At 43.5% G+C, this 22,280-nt stretch overlaps 1 protein-coding gene across 9 annotated transcripts in view; it reads left to right on the top strand.

Annotated features, from left to right (window-relative positions):
- Positions 1-22,280, top strand: part of DCUN1D2 (defective in cullin neddylation 1 domain containing 2) — a 199,846-nt gene that overhangs the window by 15,618 nt on the left and 161,948 nt on the right. For 3 of the 9 annotated variants that reach the window (XM_078658055.1, XM_078658056.1, XM_078658059.1), the window contains exon 2: positions 15,264-15,480. In XM_078658055.1, the coding sequence (XP_078514181.1) occupies positions 15,264-15,480 (217 nt within the window). Of the gene's footprint in view, positions 1-9,611; positions 9,700-15,060; positions 15,481-22,280 lie in introns of those variants that run through there. The other 6 variants (XM_078658058.1, XM_078658064.1, XM_078658057.1 and 3 more) reach the window with 4 other exon arrangements.

Here is a 22,280-nt window from a genome sequence, read left to right as displayed (position 1 = left end):
CGGCCACGCGCCTCTGCTGTCTCAGATTTGTCCGTGTGAGCGCGCTTCGCGCTTTTGTATCCGGCTGCCCGTCCCACAGACGCAGGCACGCCCACAGAAGCAGGCACGCCCACAGACGCAGGCAGGCAGGCAGACAGACAGACAGACAGACACACACACCCCCTCTCTCCACCACCACTGACGGGCTCACGCGCACACACACACACATATCCCCCCTCCACTCACCGTGCTCTTTTGTCGCGTCGCTGTGCTCCTTTTCTCCGGCGCATCTCCACACGCGGGGCACTTCTCTGTATTTTCACTCTACTGCAGGGCTCTCCCTCCATGATGGGAGCCCCGCATCAACGAGCAACACCGGCCTCTTCCGGCCGCGTCACAGGCCCCGCCCATGTCACGGGCAAGGATGCCTGACTTCCTGGTTTAGCCCCCTCTGGCAACATTGCTTCTTCAGCATGTTAATGATACCCATCTGTGTGGCCTCACCTCGGTCTTTTTAAAATTGTCTTCTGATTCTGTGAGATTTGCAATGTTACAAAGTAGAATATCTCCCGACCCGGACAGTTCTTTTTGCTATGGTGAGTGGTTTCAGTGTGTTGAAGCATTCATTTTTATGCTGTCTGGGTATTGGCGTACATGTGTAACAGTTGTTCCCGTACGGATGTTTTTCCAGTGGGAAAAAAACATACATAATGCCTATCATGTTCTAGAGGCCGAATGTGTACTGCCATTCTATCCAGCCTCCTCAACATTTCGTATGGTGGGGCCCAGGTTTAATTTGACGACTTGTTGTTATTGTCATGTTATCCCCGCATGTTTGTCTGTGCAAAGCGCAGATCCGTATTTGTATGTGCGCTTCCGCAGCAGAAGTTTGCTGCAGGTTGCACTCAACGCGTGCTTCTCATTTTGAAGGTCGTTCTGTTAAAATCTGATCGGTATTTGGAGAGCGGTTTCTGGAAAGCTTGCTATTTTTGCTGTTTCATAAAGGAAGCTTGCAGTGTCAGTAGCAACATTAGAAAAAAACCCATTAATAGGGCAGAACATTTTTAGCCCTCCAGCCCCCCTCCAGCCCCCCTCCCCCCTCCCCGCCATCGAAGAGCTTGATGGAGGGACCCTTGTGGGTCCCCTGTATCGCTGTTTGCATTCTAGCCTCGCAGGTTAATTTCCTTGCTTGGCAAACTCATTACAAATAAGGTAAACAGCACAGGTTCTTATATTATAGGTTAAACATTCCGCCCCCTCTTCTGTCTGCTGTCCAAACAGACGCGTTGTTTCAAGTGCTCTGGGGTCAACCCTTCAGCCGCTGGCTTGACTGCAAACACCATAGATACGCATTAATCTGTATGTCAGCGGACTGGATGCATCTTTCTTGCTCCAAAGGAATGCATGAAAGGCTCTTCCGCATCTCCCTCTCAGGGTCGAATGTCCGACTTTACAACACATGTCATGTAATGCAAGGATTTACACCGTTGTATCTTTCATACTCCTTTGTTATTGCCAAGGATGTCCTTTCATGATAGAATCTTCCTGAGCCAACACATCAACTTTTTCTTTCAATCCCTTGCGATCCATATTGATGACTTTAGCTGGATTTTATTTTTAATTGGGAAAGTAGTTGCCTCTTTGTTGAGGACTCACAGGGGACGGACCAGGAAAAAATAAGTTGCATTCGATTTCCCAAAACCTTTTCTAATACTTCTGTCCTGTTGAAGTGTGAAGTGTAGTTCGCACTGTGGGAGTGCACGTGGCACAATGTTTTCTACAACTCAAGATTGTCCAGTGAAAGGACACAGCGAGGCAAAAATGCTCTCTGCTCAGAGTTGGCCATCAGAGCTGCAGGAATGGACAGAGGCAGCACCTTCAGGAAAGAAAAGTGCTTAGGAAAATACCAATATCAGTCCATCGGGAAGTGGAGCTGCTCAACTTGTTTTGTATTCTTTGAGTCCGTTGTCCACTTCTGCCGCAAACTATGCTTCTGCATCCTCTGTTGTTCTCGTGTCTGTTTCCGCGCGTGCGCATCTGTCTGTATGTGTACGCTTGGTTGCACGTGTATTTTATTTGTTATTTCACAACCCAGTGTTCAAATCATCCCTTCACACGTTTGCTCCCATTTAGAGTGCACAATTTAACCCCAATTCACACGCAATCGCATTCGTACGTTTATCACTTGATCTGTGAATGTGATAGTCTGCGGAAGCTACTGTTAAGCGGCCAGGTGCAGGCAGAACAGGATCATAATATGTTCCCAGTCCCATTTCCAACTTGCTGTGACAAGTCACACTTTTAGTCGAAATGTAGGGAAACCACACAACGGGGCTAGTTATTGCCATTATAAATTACAATAACTTTTATTTAAGTATTAATTCTTAAAAAAATTAAAGCCATTTTTATTTGTAATATCAATACATCTAAGTCACGTAAATACAACACATATTGCATTACAAATGCTATAGGTGTCACATTTGCGAAAGATAAAACTATTGGCATTGTAAATGACAAAGCTATTAATTTCGCTATTTTCAAAACCAACACATAAATAAAAAATGTGTCATTTACAGTACCAGTAGCTCAAACTTTCCTAATGCGAGACCTATTGCATCGGAAGTGTTTGTTCATTGTGTGTCCAAGTCTCTGAAGGGTTTTCTCTGCCCGAGTAAAGCCATCCGCATCAAGTATGTTAAAAAATGGGGGGCATTTTACCACCAGTCGGAATGCAATTTTACCACCTGTTGGAATGTTAAGCCATTCCCTTCCAAAAAGGCCTGAGTACAGGGCAGGAGTAAATGATGTGGCGGAAAATTCTCACAGCCGTCTGGCATCTGAGACACTCCTGTGGAGACTCTAGAGTATGGCTAGGTTAAGTATATTCGACAGAGGTATTAAAACTGGATATGTTGAAATCTAACTGAGGTAGATGCCTATCTGGGGTCATGAGCCTAAATGTCCACTCTTCATCATCCTGGTAACCAATGGCACGTTCCCAAACCTCTGAGCTTCAGCAAAGTATCTTGGGAGTTGATAACTAAGGTTTCCCCAATAGGAGACCTTGGGTGTGGTCAGTTTTGCTTCAAGGGGGCTACATTTGGGAAAGTCTTCTAATGTTGTCAGGTATGGGGTAATAGCATGATGGGGATGGAAGTTTCTATAAAGTTGGGAGTGTAAAAGGCTGAATTCTTCCAGGATTGTTGAGAAGGGTCTAAGGGTACCGGCGAGACCACACATCGCCCAGGATCAAGATTATCAATCTATCCCACCCCCTAAAACATACTAGTGCAGTGGCATTGGACAAAGTAGTGTTAGTCTTTATAGGAGTTTGACCTGTTATCCTACCAGACCATCCAATTTGACGATTTGAGGACTTCTACGCATCCATCACCGTGGGCTCTGTAGCTGAACTCACCTATGCAGAGTATAACCAGTCATTAGTGATGCTTTGATAAGCAGCTTTTTAGTAGGTATTACGGACTATCATGGCGAGACTGCCATCTTAAGTGAATTCATAGCGCTTAGCCAGTGAGACTCGAGGTGGCATCACTTTCACAGGAAGGACTGAAGAATGGCAGTCAGCATGTGGATAAATCTACGTAGGAGGAGAAAAGGGTAGTTCTCTCGTATAAAGAGCTTTTTGGAAAGAGCTATGCTGTGTCCAATGTTGTGTGTCTTTGCATATGTTATCTAGTGAGGGTAGAATATTGTTAGCACATGCTAACTCCTCTAGAATGTAAGGTAGATACCTAACTACCCGATTCTCCATGTGTTAACAAGCATTCCGGTGCTCTTGCCACAAGGCTTATAGTCACACTTTTGTGCCAAATTCTGTCAATGTCTGCATCACAACAGGTTGCTCAGGTAAATGAGGACGTCGTCTTTGTTGAGCGAAGCTTTTTCTACCAGAACTGGGAACATCTAAACCCATTTACTCGTTTTTTTCTATCGAATAACTCTAGCCAAGGGTTCTATTGCAATAACCGATAATAGCAGGGAGTGCAGACACCCCTGTCTCCATCCATTTCAAATGGGAAATGCTGTGACAGCTCCTCTCAAGTCCACACCCTGGCCGTGAGTCCACAGCAGAGGAAACATTTCTAGGCTAGGAAAGGTGATCCGAAGCCCAAATAATGCAGGAGGTAGCCCCATGAAATACTGTTGATCGCTTTTTCGAAGTCTATCAACAGTAATGCCTGGGGCTCATCTAGCCTTGTCAAATTGTTATACCTTTGGTGACACCTCTGTTGTCTGGTGGCTCGAATAGACATGAAACTTCAGGTAATTGCTTGGGCGAGATGAGTCGCAAATGTTTTGGCCAGCATTTTTGATTCAGAGTTGATCAATGAGATTGAACAAAATGATATACATAGGTCTGGGAGTCAGTATGGTTAAAATTGTTACTATGTGTGCTTTGTTTATCTCTGGGGGGAAGCTTCCACACGTTTTGGCATCAATAAATATTTTTGGGACTGTTTGTTCCAAGAAAGGCATTTATAAATTCATCTGGAACGCAGTTTGGGCCCTGTGTTTTACCAGAGTTCAGTTGTTGAACTGCTTCCGTTATCTCTTCACTGCCTACAGGGTTATCTAATTGTGTGCTCTCAATTTCTGGGGGCATCCACATCCAGACTTGGGCCAAGTAGGAGGGCAGCTTGTGGAGTGGCTTCAGAGGGTGAGTGATAGAGAGCGAATATGTTTGCAGTGTCTAGCAGATGTTTATCAATAGTCCATGTTCACATCTGATCTGAGTAATATGCATCGCTTTGTTCTCTCAATACAGTAGCCAGTGCATCTGTTTACTGGTTTTGTCACCCTAGTTGTAGAGTCTGTCATGCTGCAAGACATTGTTTTGTGGGTTGAGTCCATTCTGATCTGTCTATGCTGCAATTGTACTTGGATGAGGGTATGAAAATAAGGTTCTGTGGCATTGGCCCTGTAGTTCTATTCTGCTGTATGTACTGCATCTTGTAGGCCAGCAAGAGTGCAAAGATATTCCCATTTTTGGTGAGATATGGCACTGATCATTTGGCCCCAAGTGAATGCCTTGTTTGCCTCTCAAAGTGTCGTAGGCGACTCCACCATTCCTTTGTTGATGTCAAAGTCTTTTGTTGTGGCTTCTGTTAGGTTATTCCTGACCTCTTATTTCTTGAGCCAACAAGGACACATGTGCCAACTAGGCATAGAGGACATTGGCAGTCTCTAAACATGCTGTTCAGTAGCAGTGTGGTCCTAGAGGCCCCTGCCATATAAATTGACTCTCCTAAAATGGGATAGGACAACTGTGGGTACCAATAAAAGATTGACGTGGGAAAGGATCTGTGTGTTACAGAGAAAAATGTATATTCTCCCTCCCGTGGGTGGTAGTGATGCCTCTTGTCACTAAGACCAATTAATTCAGCTAGGGGAGTTGTCTGGGGTGTTGTCTCGAGGGATGTACCTGATCCATCCCTCCAATGATGGTGCTTCAATGAAGGCAGTGCCATTCATTGATAGAAAGGTCTTCGACAGTGGAGGTGATGCATTTACATAGCATAGTGTAAGTGGTGCACAATAATGTGTGCCTGCCACTGTAGTATATTGACCATGCTGGACTTTCCATGTGTGGGTTATGGTTAGTGAGAGATGTTTTTGTATTAAGATCGCCACCCCCGCATATCGCTGTGCAAAGGCCGCCATTTCTATGAGGTATCTGCAGAAGTCCCCCTCAGATATGTTTCTTGAATCATTAATATGTCTGCCCTATAATCCTTAGCAGCTTTCAGAACCACCCATTCTTGTTCAGCAGGCTGGTACCTTCCATACGATGCATCATATTAGAGTCTGAGAGTGTGATGAGGTGCCATCTGCCATAGTAGATTACAATGTGTGGGTCTACGGCTGAGCTTACATGTTTGGAGATCTGTTGCCTAAACCATGTAACCAAGTAAACTGTGGAACTTCTTTACCCAACCTACCCCATACTTTGTAATTTGAAAGATCTGTCAAACATAAACGGCAACTATGTATGGTGGAGTGGGGCGCAGGCCAAGGCCTGCTGCTCATTCCCCCTTTTTCCTAAAACCTCCTAAAGAAAACTAACGGATAAACTTCAAAGGTAAAGAACATACAAAGTTTCCCAATCCAGACTTTAGTCCATGCTGTCAAAGGTCCACTGCGTGATATCCCCATATAGCGTGTCAGTCTGTCTTGTCCGTTATCCACAGAGATTTGTAATTTGGTTAAGCAATGCATGTTCTGGTTTCATTGTCCATAACAAAAAGAGAGCAGGTCTTTTCAGGTATCACCAATATACCTGTAATCCCTTCTAGGTGGTTATTCTAGGTAAACATACTGACTAGGAACTAATAAGGTTTTGTAAAAGAACCCTCACTCACCTACTTCGTAGGTGACATGCTTCAACATTGGGCTTCCACCCTGGTCACCGAATGTTTCCAGGGTGTGCTACGATGCCTGAATACAGCGAAGCTGGTTTGTTTTGGTTCGAGGGTGAAGTGGTGATGGTGAGTGAATGGTGCTAGAGTGCAGTGGTTAAAATTGGCTGAAAACTCCCAGTCACTTCGACTTAAATTTTAATCACGGGAGTATCAGTCACTATTAAAATAGTGGAGGATATGTGAAGTAGATTAATTTGATCCTACTTATCCTCAAACGATCTAAATGTTTAAGCCATATTACTTTGTACCTCTCAGGGTCAGAATGTCTTTCATCAGGACCAAAAAGCTGACATGCACGCTAAGGCATGCAGCAACTGTGTGAGCAGATCGTACTTACAACCCACTGAAAATCCACGGTATTATTAATTCTTCTTTCACGGTGGTAGCCTTTTGCCACCTTGGATCGGCTGCAGGGGTGGACCCTTTAATTACTCTTTCTTCAAGGTATCTCACCCTCCGTGATGCCTGATCTGCCGTGGTCGTCCTGCATCTTATTTCATTGACTCCAATGGGTACTGTGTTCAACTTGTTTCTCGTTTTCCATGGGGATGTGTTTAACACAAGACATTCATGTTCCATTTCATATGTGACTTTGTCTTCGGATGATTGGGGGGGGGAATGTCTTAACTGTTGGCTCCATCATCTTGCGGATCGCTAAGACTGTTCTCAGGAGCCATCTTTCCCACAGGCAGCACATCTTCTTTCTCAGTACGCTGTGCATGGTCTCTGCCTCTTCCAGTCCAACAATGCTCCCCTTGATTAGTTGTTGTTGCCCTATGTCGCGTGGCCTCGCTTAACTTTCTGGAATTCTGAGGGTCCCAGCCGAGGTTGTTCCTCCACCTACTCTCACGCTGGCTGTGGAGTTTCAAAAAAAGAATGTGCGGACCTGGAAGAGTACCTTCAATTTGACAGGGTGGATACACCGCCAATCGCTTGCCCTCAACTTCTTTTTAACTTCTTTATATGATTTGTGGGGCAATTGGGCATATTAAGTATAACCATGGAAGATACATATTTGCTGAAAGATGTAAAGAACTTCTCTTTCAGTCTTGCACCATTGAGAATGTCATCCCTGTCTCTTTAATTAAAGAGTCGAGGAGGGGCACTCAGAGGCAGCCTCCGAGTTATTGCGTGAAGGGCACACTGAATGATAAAACATTGAGACCTTTCCCATCAGGGACCTACTCATAGATCCGCATCACTAGGTATCATGGTATGTCTCCAGTGCCCTGGTCTCTGAAAATCTGATGAAGCATAGGTTGTTACTATGCGATCGCCCCTCAGCATCTTCTGCTCTCATTTCCAGGGAGCGCATCACCTCTATCAACCTTTCTACTTTGCCCTGCATGTGTTTGACAGAGTCCTTAGTCACCAGGAGTCTAGATTCAACTGATGTAATTCTTTCAGCTACCTGCAGTAGATCTTGTTGTAGTAAAAACACATCTATTCTTATTTCTCCAATTTTAGTTAAAAAAATGTCTCTAGGGTATTGACTGGTTTAGAGTATCTGCTCTGTGATTTGCGGGCTCTCAAGCGCTTCACACGGCACAGCACCCTCTTGGTATGTTGCTGCTTAGGGTGCAGTCCAAGGGGTCACACATGCAAATGACCTGGACCATTTTGGAGTAAAATGTGTGTGCTTTCAGAGAGGATTGAGTTCAAGTTCAGGCTGTCTCTGAGAGAAGGCCCCAGTACAGAACCCATGCAACTGGTATCGCAGTGTCCTGATCAGCCAGCCCCCGGATCACTTGACCTGTTATCTCCTATGAGTCGGGGTGGCACAACCAGTCACATTCCCCCAACAGGCAGAGAAGTAGCACAAGTCTTGTTGGGCTTCGATGCGGGGGACCCAAAGGCTCGAGCTGCATCATCCCAAGTGATGGCGAGGTGACTCTGCAGTTAGGTTTGTGTCAAGGCTGATGTCAGGATCAAATGTAGGATGTACCTCTTGCTGCTGTGGTGTAGGCTATTGAACCGGGGTATGTAGGCAACAGTTCTGGTATTGAGTACCCAGAAGATTAAGTGTACCCCCAAACTGCACCAGCAGGGCCAAACAGGCAACCCAGCCGAGGACAGCCAGGCGATGTCGCCCTGTGGCTCCAACCGGCGTCACAGAATGATCTATACCATAGCCCACCACCACTTCACCTCTTCACAAAGCCAGGCAATGGTAGGTCCACACAGAAGACACAGAAGGCCTGCTCTGGGGCTGTGCACTGTTGCCCTTATCGTGGAGGTCTCCACCGAGTGTGGCAGGATACCTCCAACCCATCCCTGTGGTACCCCAGGACAGAGAAACACAATCCGTCTCCGGGAGGGCACCAAGCCAGAAGGTGCCACCCCATAGATCTGTCTGGGCTCACCTCCAGTGTCACAGGATCCCTGGCCGCCCATCGCCTTCATTGTTAGGTCTCCAGGTGCGTGCAAGTTGCTGATGTCCCCTCGCAGTGAGATCTCTGCAGGGCCAGGGCTCTGTTGTTTCTCAGGCCTCCAGGGTCCACCACCAGCATTTCAGGCCAGTTTACACACCTTTGTGCAATCTTCCATTGGCACTACACCACAGCTGAGTCCTGATCTCCGCATGACAGCGGCACCCGAGGCCCGGTGACTCTTTCTTTCTTAACATTCTCTTTGGTATTGCGTGGCTTGAGGTGTTCCTTCACTCTCGAAGCCACGCTGGCTGAACCTGGTCAGATATGTTGTCTTCTGCCCCGTCCCCCATATTCACCCCCCCCCCATACAGACACCACGAGAATCAATTGAAATTTCTCACCACTGGGGACTTACCAGGAGCATTTTTCTCTGCGGAAGCACCATGAGTAGACAGAGGCTTGCTCCAACTTTACTAAAATGCACTCCAGACCTACATGAATTCAATCTGAATCACGAATACACAAGGAGAAAGGACAATTTGAAAAGATAGAAAAATAATTGATGCAAGGCTTTCTTCGCATTAAACAGATTTCGGTAGGGGCAACTTTCGTATTCCGGTATTCAAAAGAAAATATAACATTAATGTTCTTTTGACTATTATTATAAGCTAGATTTTATTGTCACTTTGTTTGAAAGCAAGCTAAAACTTGGTTTACAATCATCTTTCTCAGCTAATCCTTACATTTCTTATAGTATGTAAGCGTACATTCAATCTTCAAATATGACAGTGATTTATTTTTATGCTGATATTGTCTGCAGAGAGAATATTCAAATAATGTGTTGAAGAAATCATCCTACTTCTAACAGACTGTAGAGAAACAAAAGAAATGTCACAGTATTCAAGGAGGTGAGTTAACAACGCTAAAAATTCAGTAAAGTTCACACAAAAAGTGAAGAAAGTCCAGTCTTTAACTGGTAATTCCCATTTCAGCCATGTTCATTCCATAGCATAAACAGCGTCCCAAGGAAAAGACAGTCATTGGTGAAAGTACACCCTCATGCCAGACTCTTAAGACCAGTAGTAGTAACAAGAGAAGAGCAAAACGTGGCTCCAAAACCTCCAGCGTTTCCAAGACCCCAGGAGCAGGTTTGGGAAGAGATTTGATTCACTCCACCGTCTCCTTATATACTGAAGATTCAAAATGAGCGCTTCCACAAATTCTCACTAGATGAGATTTCCAAACACATCAATACACTAGGTAATATTGGGAAGAGGAGTTGGCCTAACGGCTAGGGTGGTCGACCTCGAATCTGCGGACCTGGGTTTGAGTCTCGGCAATGATGCTGAACATCCTGTGATTCTGGGCAAATCACTTAATCTCCCTGTGCCTAACAAAAATGAATGTGTCCTCATGTAACACTACTGGTGCTATGTAAAGCACTCTGATACCCGATTACAGTCAAGTTTGCGCTATATGAAACTCTGTAAAAAATTAATAAAAATAAATATTTCCACACATTATCTTGTGTGCAATAAAACTGTATGCCTGTGCAAATGTAATCGTCATTTCAATTGAAAATGTGTTCTCTGTAATGGCAGTGTGCTACCACTCCATGCATACTCCACACTACGCCACTCCACTGTACACAACTCCACTCTAGAACACTGTACTCCACTCCTTTTTGTGACAATCCACTCGACAACATGCCACTTCACTTCACAACACGCCACACCACTCCAATGTACGACATGCCCCTCCACTCGCCTCCACACTACTCCCCTTCACTCTATGCCACATTATGACACACCACTCTACACTATAGTACGCCATACCACTTTACTCCCCTCCCATCCACTGCACTTACCCCACTCCAATCTACCCCACTCAAGTCTATTCCACTCCATCCCAGTCTACTCCACTCCAGTCTACCCCACACCCCTGCAGTCTACCCCACTACAGTCTAACCCACGTCACTAAATTTTAGCTGTGCTGAACAGCAGCCACACTGGTGTACAACATGGCTGAAACACATTGCCCAAACCAATAGCTCTCGCATAGGTGAGATCTATTGGCTTTTCCAGTGCCTCTGCTTTTTCTCTGCTCGCTGTCCTCTGTGAGGTTTTTTTCCCCCACTTTGTGTTGCCTACTGGAGCTTTATGTACTCGATTAGCTAAAGAGACGGTGCAGTTGTTCTTGCTTTGAGATAACACCAGTTTATGTTGTTTCCAGCTGTCCTCCTTTCATCCTCTGTGCTTGTTAAGAATAAAGGGATACAGATCTATTGTCACTTGCGGATGCAAAACGTTTTGAAAAATCTGTTTTTGGTGAGCTGGGTTGGGATGGAATTGCATAACTAATGTCACTGCATATGAGGAAAAAATGTTTCTGGTGGTCGAACATAAGGGAAGTGCCTCAAAGCTTTATTTTGAATATTTTTAGTGATTCTGTGCTAACCTCTTGTAAGTGTAAACTATTGCATGCTCGTAGTATGATCCTGCTAAAGGGAAATAGACAGAATCAAATATGGAAAGATAGTTTAGAAAATCCGATATGAGCAACTGGAGTATTTAAAATGTTTTGAAAACTATGGAGTGTCTCTTAACCCCAGCTCCTCAAACCCCAGATCATTATCCAACTATTTTATCGAACTCGTGCCACCAAAGTCATTGTCTCGGAGGCCTTAATTTGTAATCGTCCTTTCTAGAAAGAATATATATGAGCTGTGTGAAAGGGCAGTGGAATTGATGACCACTACTTTTGCAGCATAACTGTAAATCCTTATCCTGACTGTCCAAATGTCCGACATTGTTTAGTTAGAACATGTCCTTCTTGATACATGCCCCATCTGCGCCGCACACTTGCACAGATTCCCTGCGGACTTGCCACATGATTATTCTTCCCCACTGTGGGAGTAGAGAACGTTTTCTATGTATGTCTATTTAATTTATTTAGAGCATTACTGATTAGCAGTGACTTAAGTTGGGTGATTAGTAACTCCCTATTTTATACATTTACTTTATGATAATTATTATATACTTGGCTAGATGCAACAGAACTCCATCCAATACTTTCCATGATAGCAATTTGGGAATAATGCAGAAAAATATTGGTGCTACAAATTGATAGGGTTAATCATGATGAATAATAATCAAATTATGGATAATCCAATTGGTGGCAGACCTCTGACCCTTGCCCACAAATATTAGAAGTCCTTTTTGCTGACTTTGACACGCTAGCCACTCGTATATAATAATTGTCATTTGTATGTTGTTTATTTGTTATGTATGGCTATCCTGGAGAGCCTCTACATTTTATTCCAGTTTCCAAATGTCATAACTTACTGCTATGACGTAGCAACATTTGATAACAAAAGTCATTATCCACTGTTGCTACATCATTAAGGCGTTCCAGTGCAGGCATGCATGGCTCTGAGAGTAAGTATTTTCTTTTACCTTTTGGACAGCGATACATAACAGAGGCCATGTTATATATGGCACTCCCATTACTCCTCTCCCCCTGCGTAGCAGCTGAAAGGAGGGGCAGTGATTTTGGGGGCCAAACAACATAAAATTATAAATGGGTAAAAAGTGAATTAAGAGAATGTTTTTCACCCTTGGGATTCTGAGTGTCAACATAGACAAGAGCTTCACTCTTGTTGTCTTCTTGATGTCACTCAGAACGCCTCTATGAAAAACATCCCTGTAATTCACGGTTGCCAATCTATAATTCTATATGTTCGGTATTGGCTGTATTCTCAATTAAGGGCAGTTAATTTTTTAAATAATTCTATTTAACATATACTCTGCTCCGGGACCTCCCAGAATGCCCCTCCCTCAGTAGATTGTTTTCTGCTGTAGTTGTGTAATTCACTGACCTAGATCAAAATAAATAAAATGACTTTATGGCTTTTTTAAAGGTAGACTAACAAAGGTTGCTTTCAGGAAAGTTAGAAACCTTAGTATATGGAAATTTATTCTAGCAGAACGTTTGCCAATATTGTTAACTTTATCCAGAAACTAATCTGAAGACACCAACGTGTTCTCCAGAGCCAGCCTTTACATAGGTCCCCAAGTGCACTGTTCCGCTCTTTACTTGAGAATCGGGAAGTGTGTTTTTTGATGTTTGACTATTGACCACAAGTGTCATGCCGGCATGTCTTCGCTTGTGTTTTGAATTCCCAGTAGCTGTCCTGAACAAATAGTTTTGTTGTCAGAAGGCGCAAGTCACTAGCAAAAGTCTATAGAATGAAAACTCTGGTTAAGGTGTGGCTTACCCAGCAGAAGTTTGCAGAACTGATGTGAGCTACCAGTTGGTATTAATTTAGCCTTTTTTGGGGCACAGCTGAACTTACTGGGTTGTAGTTGGTCCCTAGTGAGCATAAATATGTGCAACTGAAACTACTATAACTCTCATTACTATCTGCAGGTAAGGGGAAGCTTCAGAATCATGGGCAGGTGGGACGTGGTTCTTTTGCAGATGAGTCCCACACCAAGAGGAACAGAATGGTCGTTACAAATGGAGAGTGAGCTTCTCATTAAACAGATGCTTTTTCGGCTTCCTTCGGATATGAAGACAATGGACCAAGCCCAGTCTATGGTACAGGCTTGGTGTATAACCCCAAGAAAGCTAGTTTCCTTATTGCACGTCATAATTTCCTGTCTGGTAATATCATAACTGCATATGTTTCATCAGTGTCTTCACTTGATGAGTATTTACAGCTGGTAGGTTGGAGTATTTTTTTTTAACTGCCTTTAGACATTTTACCAACTTTCAAGAGGGTACATGTCTAAAAGTGTAACCAGTGACATTCTGCCAGAGTGATCTAGTATTATACCTTTGAGTAAGCCAATGGTTTTCAAGACAGTCTCTTCATTGGAGACAGGTGGGTACCGAGGGTGATGGTGGGCAGGCATTGACATTGATCTGGTTCGATGTGGTGTACGTTTTTATGGTGGTTCGAAGTTTATTTAGTTGGGTATTGTTAGATTTTCACAGATGATGACAGGCTAGTTGTATCTACTTGAGGCCCTAAGACACAAAGAAGTTATCGCTGTTAGTGAGAGGCTGAAGCATTTTGAATTGCAGTGAGGTGCGCATTGAATCCCTACAGATAATCTTGTAGATTTAGCCTTGGATCCAGACTCCATTGGCACTGATGGTGATAAGAATGAATTTGGTCTTAGTGGGTTTCATTTTCAAGTAGATGGACATCCAAAATTGGGTGAGAGTGAGGCAGATCTCAAGTTGGTGTTGTACTTGTATAAGGGACCTTTCTAGCGACGTGGGAGTCAAATGTCTGATGATGGATGTAAAATCATTGATTCATTGGTTGTCCTGTAGCAACCAGATGCTCCATACAGAGAGAATGGAAAGCGCAGGTGGGAGGAGCTAAACAATTCTAGAAATTACTGCCCTAAATTATTCACAGTGGTTGTGATGTGGTTCCTCCAGGATTTACATCTCTGGTTTGTTCTCTGGATTATCAACGTCTCCAATGGAATCATCACATTCAAGTTACAGTCAATTTCGGATTTACACAAGCCCTTTAAGTTCAAGGCATGTATTAATCTAATTTAAAAGAAGAATTCTCTCAAATGATAGTTTCATTAATGTTCTATGAAGTTAATATACTCCACTTATTTTGTGTAACAGGCAGCTCAGCTTTTTCGTGCATTCATCTAGTCACTATAAGAAAATATGGTCAAACGCAATATATTTTTTAAACGGTTTTCAAATATTTAAGTTTTGAATTGCACACCTATTTTGCCAAGTTTAATCCACTGTTTGCTTGCAGTATTCATATGTCTTTCGTGGCTAATTTGTTTTTTTACAATCAGTCGCTATCGGCCTTTTACGGTTTTATTTTAGTATAATTTCCACTGCATTGAATGAAAAAACCAAAATGCTTGTTACGTTGACAATATTCTTAAACCCCTAATAATGATACTTTACTCTGAGTTGCAATAAAAGAAAGCGTGATCTGCTCGGCAGTAACAGACTTTTTTTTCGTAATTAACAAAAATGCATTAGTGCTTGTAAACACGTTTTATATTTGTACATTGTTGAGTAGTGTGTGCCATATTTGGGATCTGCAATGACTTACTTGTGCTTTTAAATGAATCTTAGGAGCTTGTCCCTGTAACCTGTATCTGCACTAAGTGTTCTGTTTTTGCGATTACATTTCTAGGTGCCTAAATGTATTTTGCTTCATCTTTTTATCCTATTTGTTTGCTGCTTTTTAAAGTGTAAGATAATTGTACATATAGGTTGCTGTCATTTCAGTTTTGCGGAAAAAGTGGCCTTTTTAACTGCAGAAGAACAAGCCTTTGTCTTCCTGTAATGCTGAAGTGAGCTGTGTTATGGCACCGAAAAGCTAATTCCCTGTAAAATCTAGGCATTAATGATAGAATGCGGAACTCATCTTCTGGATTAGCTTCATTGGCTTTCCTGCTTCTTTTGCATCCCAAAGCATAAGCTTAAATCGTCACAGAAGGACAAGGTCCGCCAGTTTATGGCATTTACCCAGGCTGGCGAAAGGACTTCTATTTACTGCTTAATGCAAAATGAGTGGAAACTAGAATTGGCAACAGACAACTACTTCCAGAACCCAGACTTTTACTACAAAGAATCCATGAAAAACTCAGTAGACAGGAAGAAATTAGAACACTTGTATAATCGGTACAAAGGTAAGAACCCCTTTCTTACACTATCTAATTTGAATGATGTCTCTTAAGTACATTTGGCCATGCTTAGTTTTTAATGTAAATGTGTGTGGTTATGTCTGGATTAGCTTGAAATTGCATTGCTGCCGATACACCATATCGTTTTATCGCACCTTATTATATAAAGAATACTAGATAACAAAATGAATGGAACTTCTCAAAACAAAGAACATAAGATAGTAAAATAAGTGATTTGCATTGAACATCCCACTCAGCTTGGTCAACTAAAATGGAGTTGTGACAGGTGCAGCAGAATGGTATTTCACTATGCATATTTTTTTGTGTTTGCTATTCTTAAATTTTTGTTAGAAACATTTGCATGCATCAGAGATTTGCCTAGTGTTTGTATATAAGAAGTGCCTTGCCATTCTGGAACGAGCGTTGCCCTTCCTAAAACTAATATTGCTGATAACTTCTGTATCCTATGTAGAATATGTAGAATAATCCAAAATCGGAAAGATACTTCTGACCTCCTGAAGTCTTTAGAATAGTATTGCACAGTGTGTACACCCTCTTTTTGAAGTATTGTTCAGTTGTAGAAGTGTGAAAGCTCACCTCTGAGAGGAGCGCGAAAGGTAAAAATAAAAATTAGTAAATCTGGATATTGGATGTTTTTACCTGCCCTTTTGTGAAGGCTCTGGATAGACCATTGCATCATATAAGTTTAAGAATAGGGGGAGTGATTCTGTTTAGGGGCTTAAAAGGCTGGAATCAAGTATGCGTTTTTTCTAGTGGGTGCCTCTCAGATCTTTGAACCTGGAGGTCTCCTACTCATTCATATATGAAATACAAGGACATTTTGACACCAACTTCACTCGTTGCACTTTGTGAATCTTGAGATGGAAAAACAATAGATTGATGATTAAAAAATAGTACAAAGCAATTCATGTTCATTGATTGAATAGACTTAGAGGGATGAGTAGGAGACCTCCAGGTTAAAAAATCGGAGAATTTATGGTCTGCGAGGCACCCACTAGAGGAAACGTACCATTGCAGCTCTGTATATGTTTCCATTTGTTTTTATTGGAAGCGAGATTTTTGTTAGTTTGCATTTTAAAAATGCTCCATTTTTGTTTATTTTAATAGTGCATTTTTTAAACGCAAGCTAACAAAAATCTAATTTCCAATAAATTCAAATGGAAACATATGCTTAACTCTTTATAATTGCATTGAGGGTGCAGCACCTTCTATGGCTAATAGGGGTCCTTTTACAACTCCACAGGGACACCTGGTAACCGCCTATAGTACTTCACCCTTTCCTTCCTTCAAGAATTTTATTTTATTACTTATGCTACTACTGGGATATTTGTTGGCAAAAAATAAATATCAAAGAAACATTTTTTGCAACACCAATAGCTCAAACTTTCAGTAATGTGAGACCTATTGCATTGCAAATGGTTGTTGTATTTTGTCCCCAGGTTTTAGATTTTTGTATTTTGTCCATAAGTTTTCGATTTTGTTTAAAATGTTGGTGTCCTGCAGGTTCCAGTTCGATATTCTAAGCTGCCAATTTAGTTCCTTTTAAATACATTTTATTGCAGGGTTCAACCAGCAAGGGGTAATTCACTGGTACATGAGCCCTCTTTGATTTAAAATTAAACTCACTTAAGAGACTCTCTGCTACCTACACCCACACTCTTATCAGACAGTCCTACGATCTAGACCAGTTTTCTATCAGCAGACAACTATTCCACAATGTTGGATAAAGGGCCATTGCACTTTTAACTTTTTAGGTTTGTTTGTGCTAGTGTGGTCTCCTGCATCTGTTTCCTTTGATTGCTTCAGGTGTGTAGGAGACACTAAATATCTAGGGGGACAGGGACAGCCTTGACGACTCTCCATTGAACTTATACAAAGTGCCCATGGTCTGGAGTTGTAGGCTCCGATAAACAGTTACAATCACATAGTTTTAAATTCAAAAGGGGGAATAATGATAAAGGTGGGCATATAGTCACAGTGTGCTTTCTTGTTTTTTTAATTCTCCAAAGTAATTAGAAAATATGTGAAAAAACATGATCTTTGCATCATAATGCACCAAGCAAACAAGGGTTGGAGGGTAAAAATTGAAGAATAAATAAAATGTTCTTAGTGACATTCCTAAACCTCAAAATGCAGATAGAGTATTCTGAAACCGTTTATGTAGCAATAGCTTCAAAAAGGTCAAATTGCTAATAATAATCAATGGTTGCACTAGATTGAGGACCTGTATGCAGTTTGAAGCTACCCACGATGGAGCATGGGTCTGATACATCAACCATGTCTGTCCAGGTCAAAGATTTTACCTTCTGACTTTTGTCCTTTAAGTCCCAATCTTCAGAGGAGTAGATTTCTAAAGGCTCCTATGGCCTCAGTGGAGGCACATACAGACTCGCAGGTTTTCAGGCAGAGGCAAACTGCAGAATCCAATTCAGGACCAGTTGCCACTTGTCAGCTGGGTAATTGCATGCAAGGTGTCTTGTTGTTTGTTGTATCCCTGCAGCTTGAACAGGTGGGTTGTGTTATGACCCTTTAAATCTTCTTCTTTCTACTGGGTACAAGAGGGCACTGGTCCAGTCCTTCTTAGTTTCGTTCAGGTTGCAGATAGCAGACCCAGCCCTTTTCTGTTTTTCCTCAGGTACACATGTCCTCTGAAGAGGATGACTGGAGGTGTCACATTTATGCCTCGCACAAGCGAGTGGGTTGGAATGACTCATGGGCATGCTCTAAACAGGTTACAAGTCCCTGCGACCAAATATATTCAATGTGGGCAATTCCAAAATGTCATAAGTCTTCAATCACATTCAATTTTAGAGCTAAGGCTGAGTGGGGAGCATATCATAATAATACTCCCACAGTTAAAATTCAGTTTAAGGCAGCCACTGTACCCCCCCCCCCCAATAAACCCAGAGACAGAAGTCTGTTAGGACAAAAGCAGGGGGATGCAGCAACTTTGAAGTGCTCCCCAAGTGTTATACCTAAAACCCAGAGACCGAATTCTGGTAAGACAAAAACAAGGACTTCAAGTGACCAAACAGTGGATACACGATAATTGTCTTGGCGTCCTGTTTTTGCCCTGCCCTTTGAGTGCGCCTTCAGTGGTAATACGTAAAACCGAGCTGATCTGTCTAGCAGGATTTCGCGCTAAAGCATTATTTGACAATATAATGTTAAAACGATGCTCACCGCCCTCACTCTGCATAATCTTTGAGATTCAGGGGAGTCACCTCTGCTCATTTTGTCCGATCATGTCAGTCACAGCTGACCTGTTGTGTACGTCACACCTATTCAAATGCTAATCACTGGCTGGGGGAAGTTAGAGAGCTAATGCAAATTAGCCTACAGGAACTTTAGGTAGGCAAAAGGTAACTTTCTTAAAGTTACTCTTCCTTAAGATTTGTTAAAAATATGACTACCATTGATTTAGGTTTATAATAATCATTAAAAACAGTTGTCTAATTATTTTTCCAGCTAGTCCTCTTTGTGTGATACAGTATTGGGATATTCATCTGTATTCTGATTTTCTACATTGAACAGCTAGATCTCCCTCAGTGAAAAATAGCTTTTGGGTGCTAGTCCCTATAAAGACTTATTAACATTACATTTGTACATGTCTTACTTTTAAACACCATGCATCCTTCCTTTTAGGCAAAACAACCTACATAGTAGTGACTGATTAAATATGAAAAGGGTGGTTTTAATCAGTCAAAGGGGTTTATTTTGACTAGGCGAATTTCAGTTTTCATACTGCTACAGTGAAGCTACAGTGGAAGGCCCAAAGCCAAGTTTTACACTGTCTCTGTGCTGGATGGATCAGTGGGTGCTGTAGTTTATTATTACTAATCAATAAAGGGTTCTGGCCCTTAATCAGTAAGGCTGGACCAATCTATAATCAATACAACAAAACAACTGCCAATACTGATAAATATTTACCGCTTCACTACTAGCAATTTCACGTCACACTCCTAGTGAATGAAAAAAATCATTAATTAATTGATGTTTTTTTTGGTACTGTTTTTTTTTTTTTTGAAGACCTTTATTGGCATCATTAGGATACACATGCATGGGCCTACAACCAATCCGGCCGGCCACAATTCAAAGACGATCAAAAGTCAAAATAAGCGATACAAGGCCAGTTGGCAGGCGGACAGACATAATTAAACAGTGCTAGAAATGGGATAAGTGACAATAACGGCCCAATATCCGGATCAGTGAGGTCAATTTTATAATAATGGGGCAAGGCTCATGGCTGAGTCACAAATACGGGAAAATCAATAAACAGGAATACACCCATGCCAAAACAAAAGGAGGGGGGGGGTGGGGGGGGGAGGAGGATGTAAGGACGCGAATCACCCGTAGCACAAAACAAACGCAAAACATATTTGAGAAGCATACAAGTGCTACCAATATCTCATGTCCCCCACCCAATAACACACTAGCAAAGGCAAGGGGAGCGGATAAACTGTACTGACAAAACCACTTCTCTCAATACGAGCCTGGGAAAAAGGGGGGGAGGGAAGGGGGGGGAAAGGGGAAGGGGAAAGGGAAAGGGGGAAAAGAGGGGGGAAAACAGAGGGGAGGAAACCAAGAAGGGACAAAAGAGGGGAAAGAAAAGAGGAAAAACAAACGAAGAAAAATAAAAGGAGAAACACAATCGTGCAAGATGGGCGCCACCCCGGGCCAGGCAACCCGCGGCCAATAGTACAGAAGAAAGTGGAAGCTGGCGAGAGAAGGGCGTGGCATTCGCGACGAAGCATCGAAACCAAGAAAAGTGACATAGCAACAGACCACGACCCATTCATGCCTGAGAAGCGAGGACAGAAGCGGCACCGCTATAAAGGGATAGAAAAGGGCCATAGAACCAAAAGAAAACCTCTGAAAGACCCCGCCCACCCGTCCCACCCCGCACCCCTGCAGAAGGCTACGGCCTACCCTCCAAACAGCGTGCCTGTCGCCCTAATCCGAAACCCGAAATATAGTTAAGAAAGAAAGTAAGAAGGAGACAAAAAGAGGAGGAAAGGAAATATGAAACAAAAAAACAAAAAAAAAAATGTGAGGGAGGAGCCAGAGGATATGAACAAACACATACGGCTACGACCCTCCCCCAACCAACAAATGAATAAGTATCAAATCAGTACTACACCTTCACATACAGCAAAAACCCACAGGGAGGGGGAGGAGGAAGAAATTGTAACATTTCCCCGTGACGGGAGTACAAGCATCAGTGCAACGGGCGGGTAAACCAGCAAACGATCATGTCGTGCAACTCACCCCCAACCCTTCCTAACCACAAAACCAACCCAATAAAGGATAATGTGGAGCGGACCACCCAGCACAAAAGAATCGTAATGTTGTCCAGAATCACGGCAGTGAGATAAATCAGGGAGAGCCTTCGTACGGAGGGAATACAGAAAGTCAATAATGCAAGTCAATTGTAGCAGCAACGACAGGGCAGGCAAAGGCAAGCCGGAGTCCAGGTGTGCAGGTCGACAACACAAAGGTTCCCCTCCAGGACAAAAGTTCGAATCCAATGAAGCGGGAGCAAACGGCGGCCCACCAGAAGTCCCAGGTGCCCGGGAAGGAGCAGATGTCCGCGTCGTGTGGAAGCCCTCGAAATCCAGGCGGTGAGAAAGCAGAGGGTCAAAAGTCACCGGCCCATCAAGCGGCCGAAGAACAACAGCAGCAACTCCTGGCGCAGCCGAAGGGGGCGAAGCAATGGCGGCATCAGGACAAGAGGGGTGCATGAAAGAGCGGCGGCCCAAAATGGTGGCGACCCGCATGGAGTCGGTAGAGGCACCGGGGGCCAAGACAGCGTACAATGACATCAAGGCATCCAGGACATCTCCGGGCGTGGGCGCTCGGGTACACACCCAGGCCTCCGCACAATCCGGCCGGTAAGGAGCGTCGGCGCAGAGCGGAGCACCCCCAGCGTTATCGGTAGCCATCTTGTGAGTTTCGCCGCCCCACACTCCACCGTGGGCCCCCAAACAGTCCCTAAATGTAGGACTTTACAGATCTCCGGAGGCTCCCAACAAGCGCCAGATGGGGGAGGGGGTCCCCTCCGAACAGAGGCAGGCCCCACTATCGAGAGCCAGGCGCGGGGTTCCGGGCCGCCGGACAGGATAAAGGCGAAGGGACCCCTTCACACAGTCAGCCCCCAACACATCTCGTCCCCCTCCAGCCGCACGGTCCAGTTATCGGGGCCGGTTCAGGATCTCCGGGGCACACGCACAACGGTTCTCACCAGTGGCTCACTCTCGCGGCCGGGGCCGGCAATCTCTTCTCCGCCGGTCGGGTCCCGCAGGCGAGGTCCCGGTCTCGAGCGCCCGGAGGCCCAATTCTCACCGAGGGCACAGCTGCGGATCCACTGCACACAGGATCCTCCGGACCAGACGGTGAGTAAGAGTGGGTCTTTAGATTTCAAATTCTGTATTGAAGTTTCGTCACAGTGCAGGATATAGTACAGGATAGTCGAGGTTAGCTGGAGGGCCGACGGAGCCGAGCTAAAAGGCGGCCATTGCGTTCTCGAGCTAGGCTCCTCCCTTTTGTACTGTTAATACTAAAGTTTTGTATCTTTTTTTCAAAAAGAACCCGTTCATGTTATTATTTTCATGAACATTTTAGACGTTTTTCAGACCACAAAGCACAATACAAATATGTAACATAAACGTTTACATTTTCAAATAAGACATTACATTTCCTGATTTAAAGCATTTTACAAAAATGAGCAAGCTCAAATTCCATCAAACACTAGAAAGGAAAAAAGAAGGGAGAAGTGAAAGAACTCA

The sequence above is a fragment of the Lissotriton helveticus genome, chromosome 8, assembly GCF_964261635.1.
Source record: "Lissotriton helveticus chromosome 8, aLisHel1.1, whole genome shotgun sequence".
NCBI lineage: Eukaryota > Metazoa > Chordata > Amphibia > Caudata > Salamandridae > Lissotriton > Lissotriton helveticus.
The sequence above is the reverse complement of the archived record's forward strand: the minus strand, read 5'-3'. Positions and strand labels throughout refer to the sequence as shown.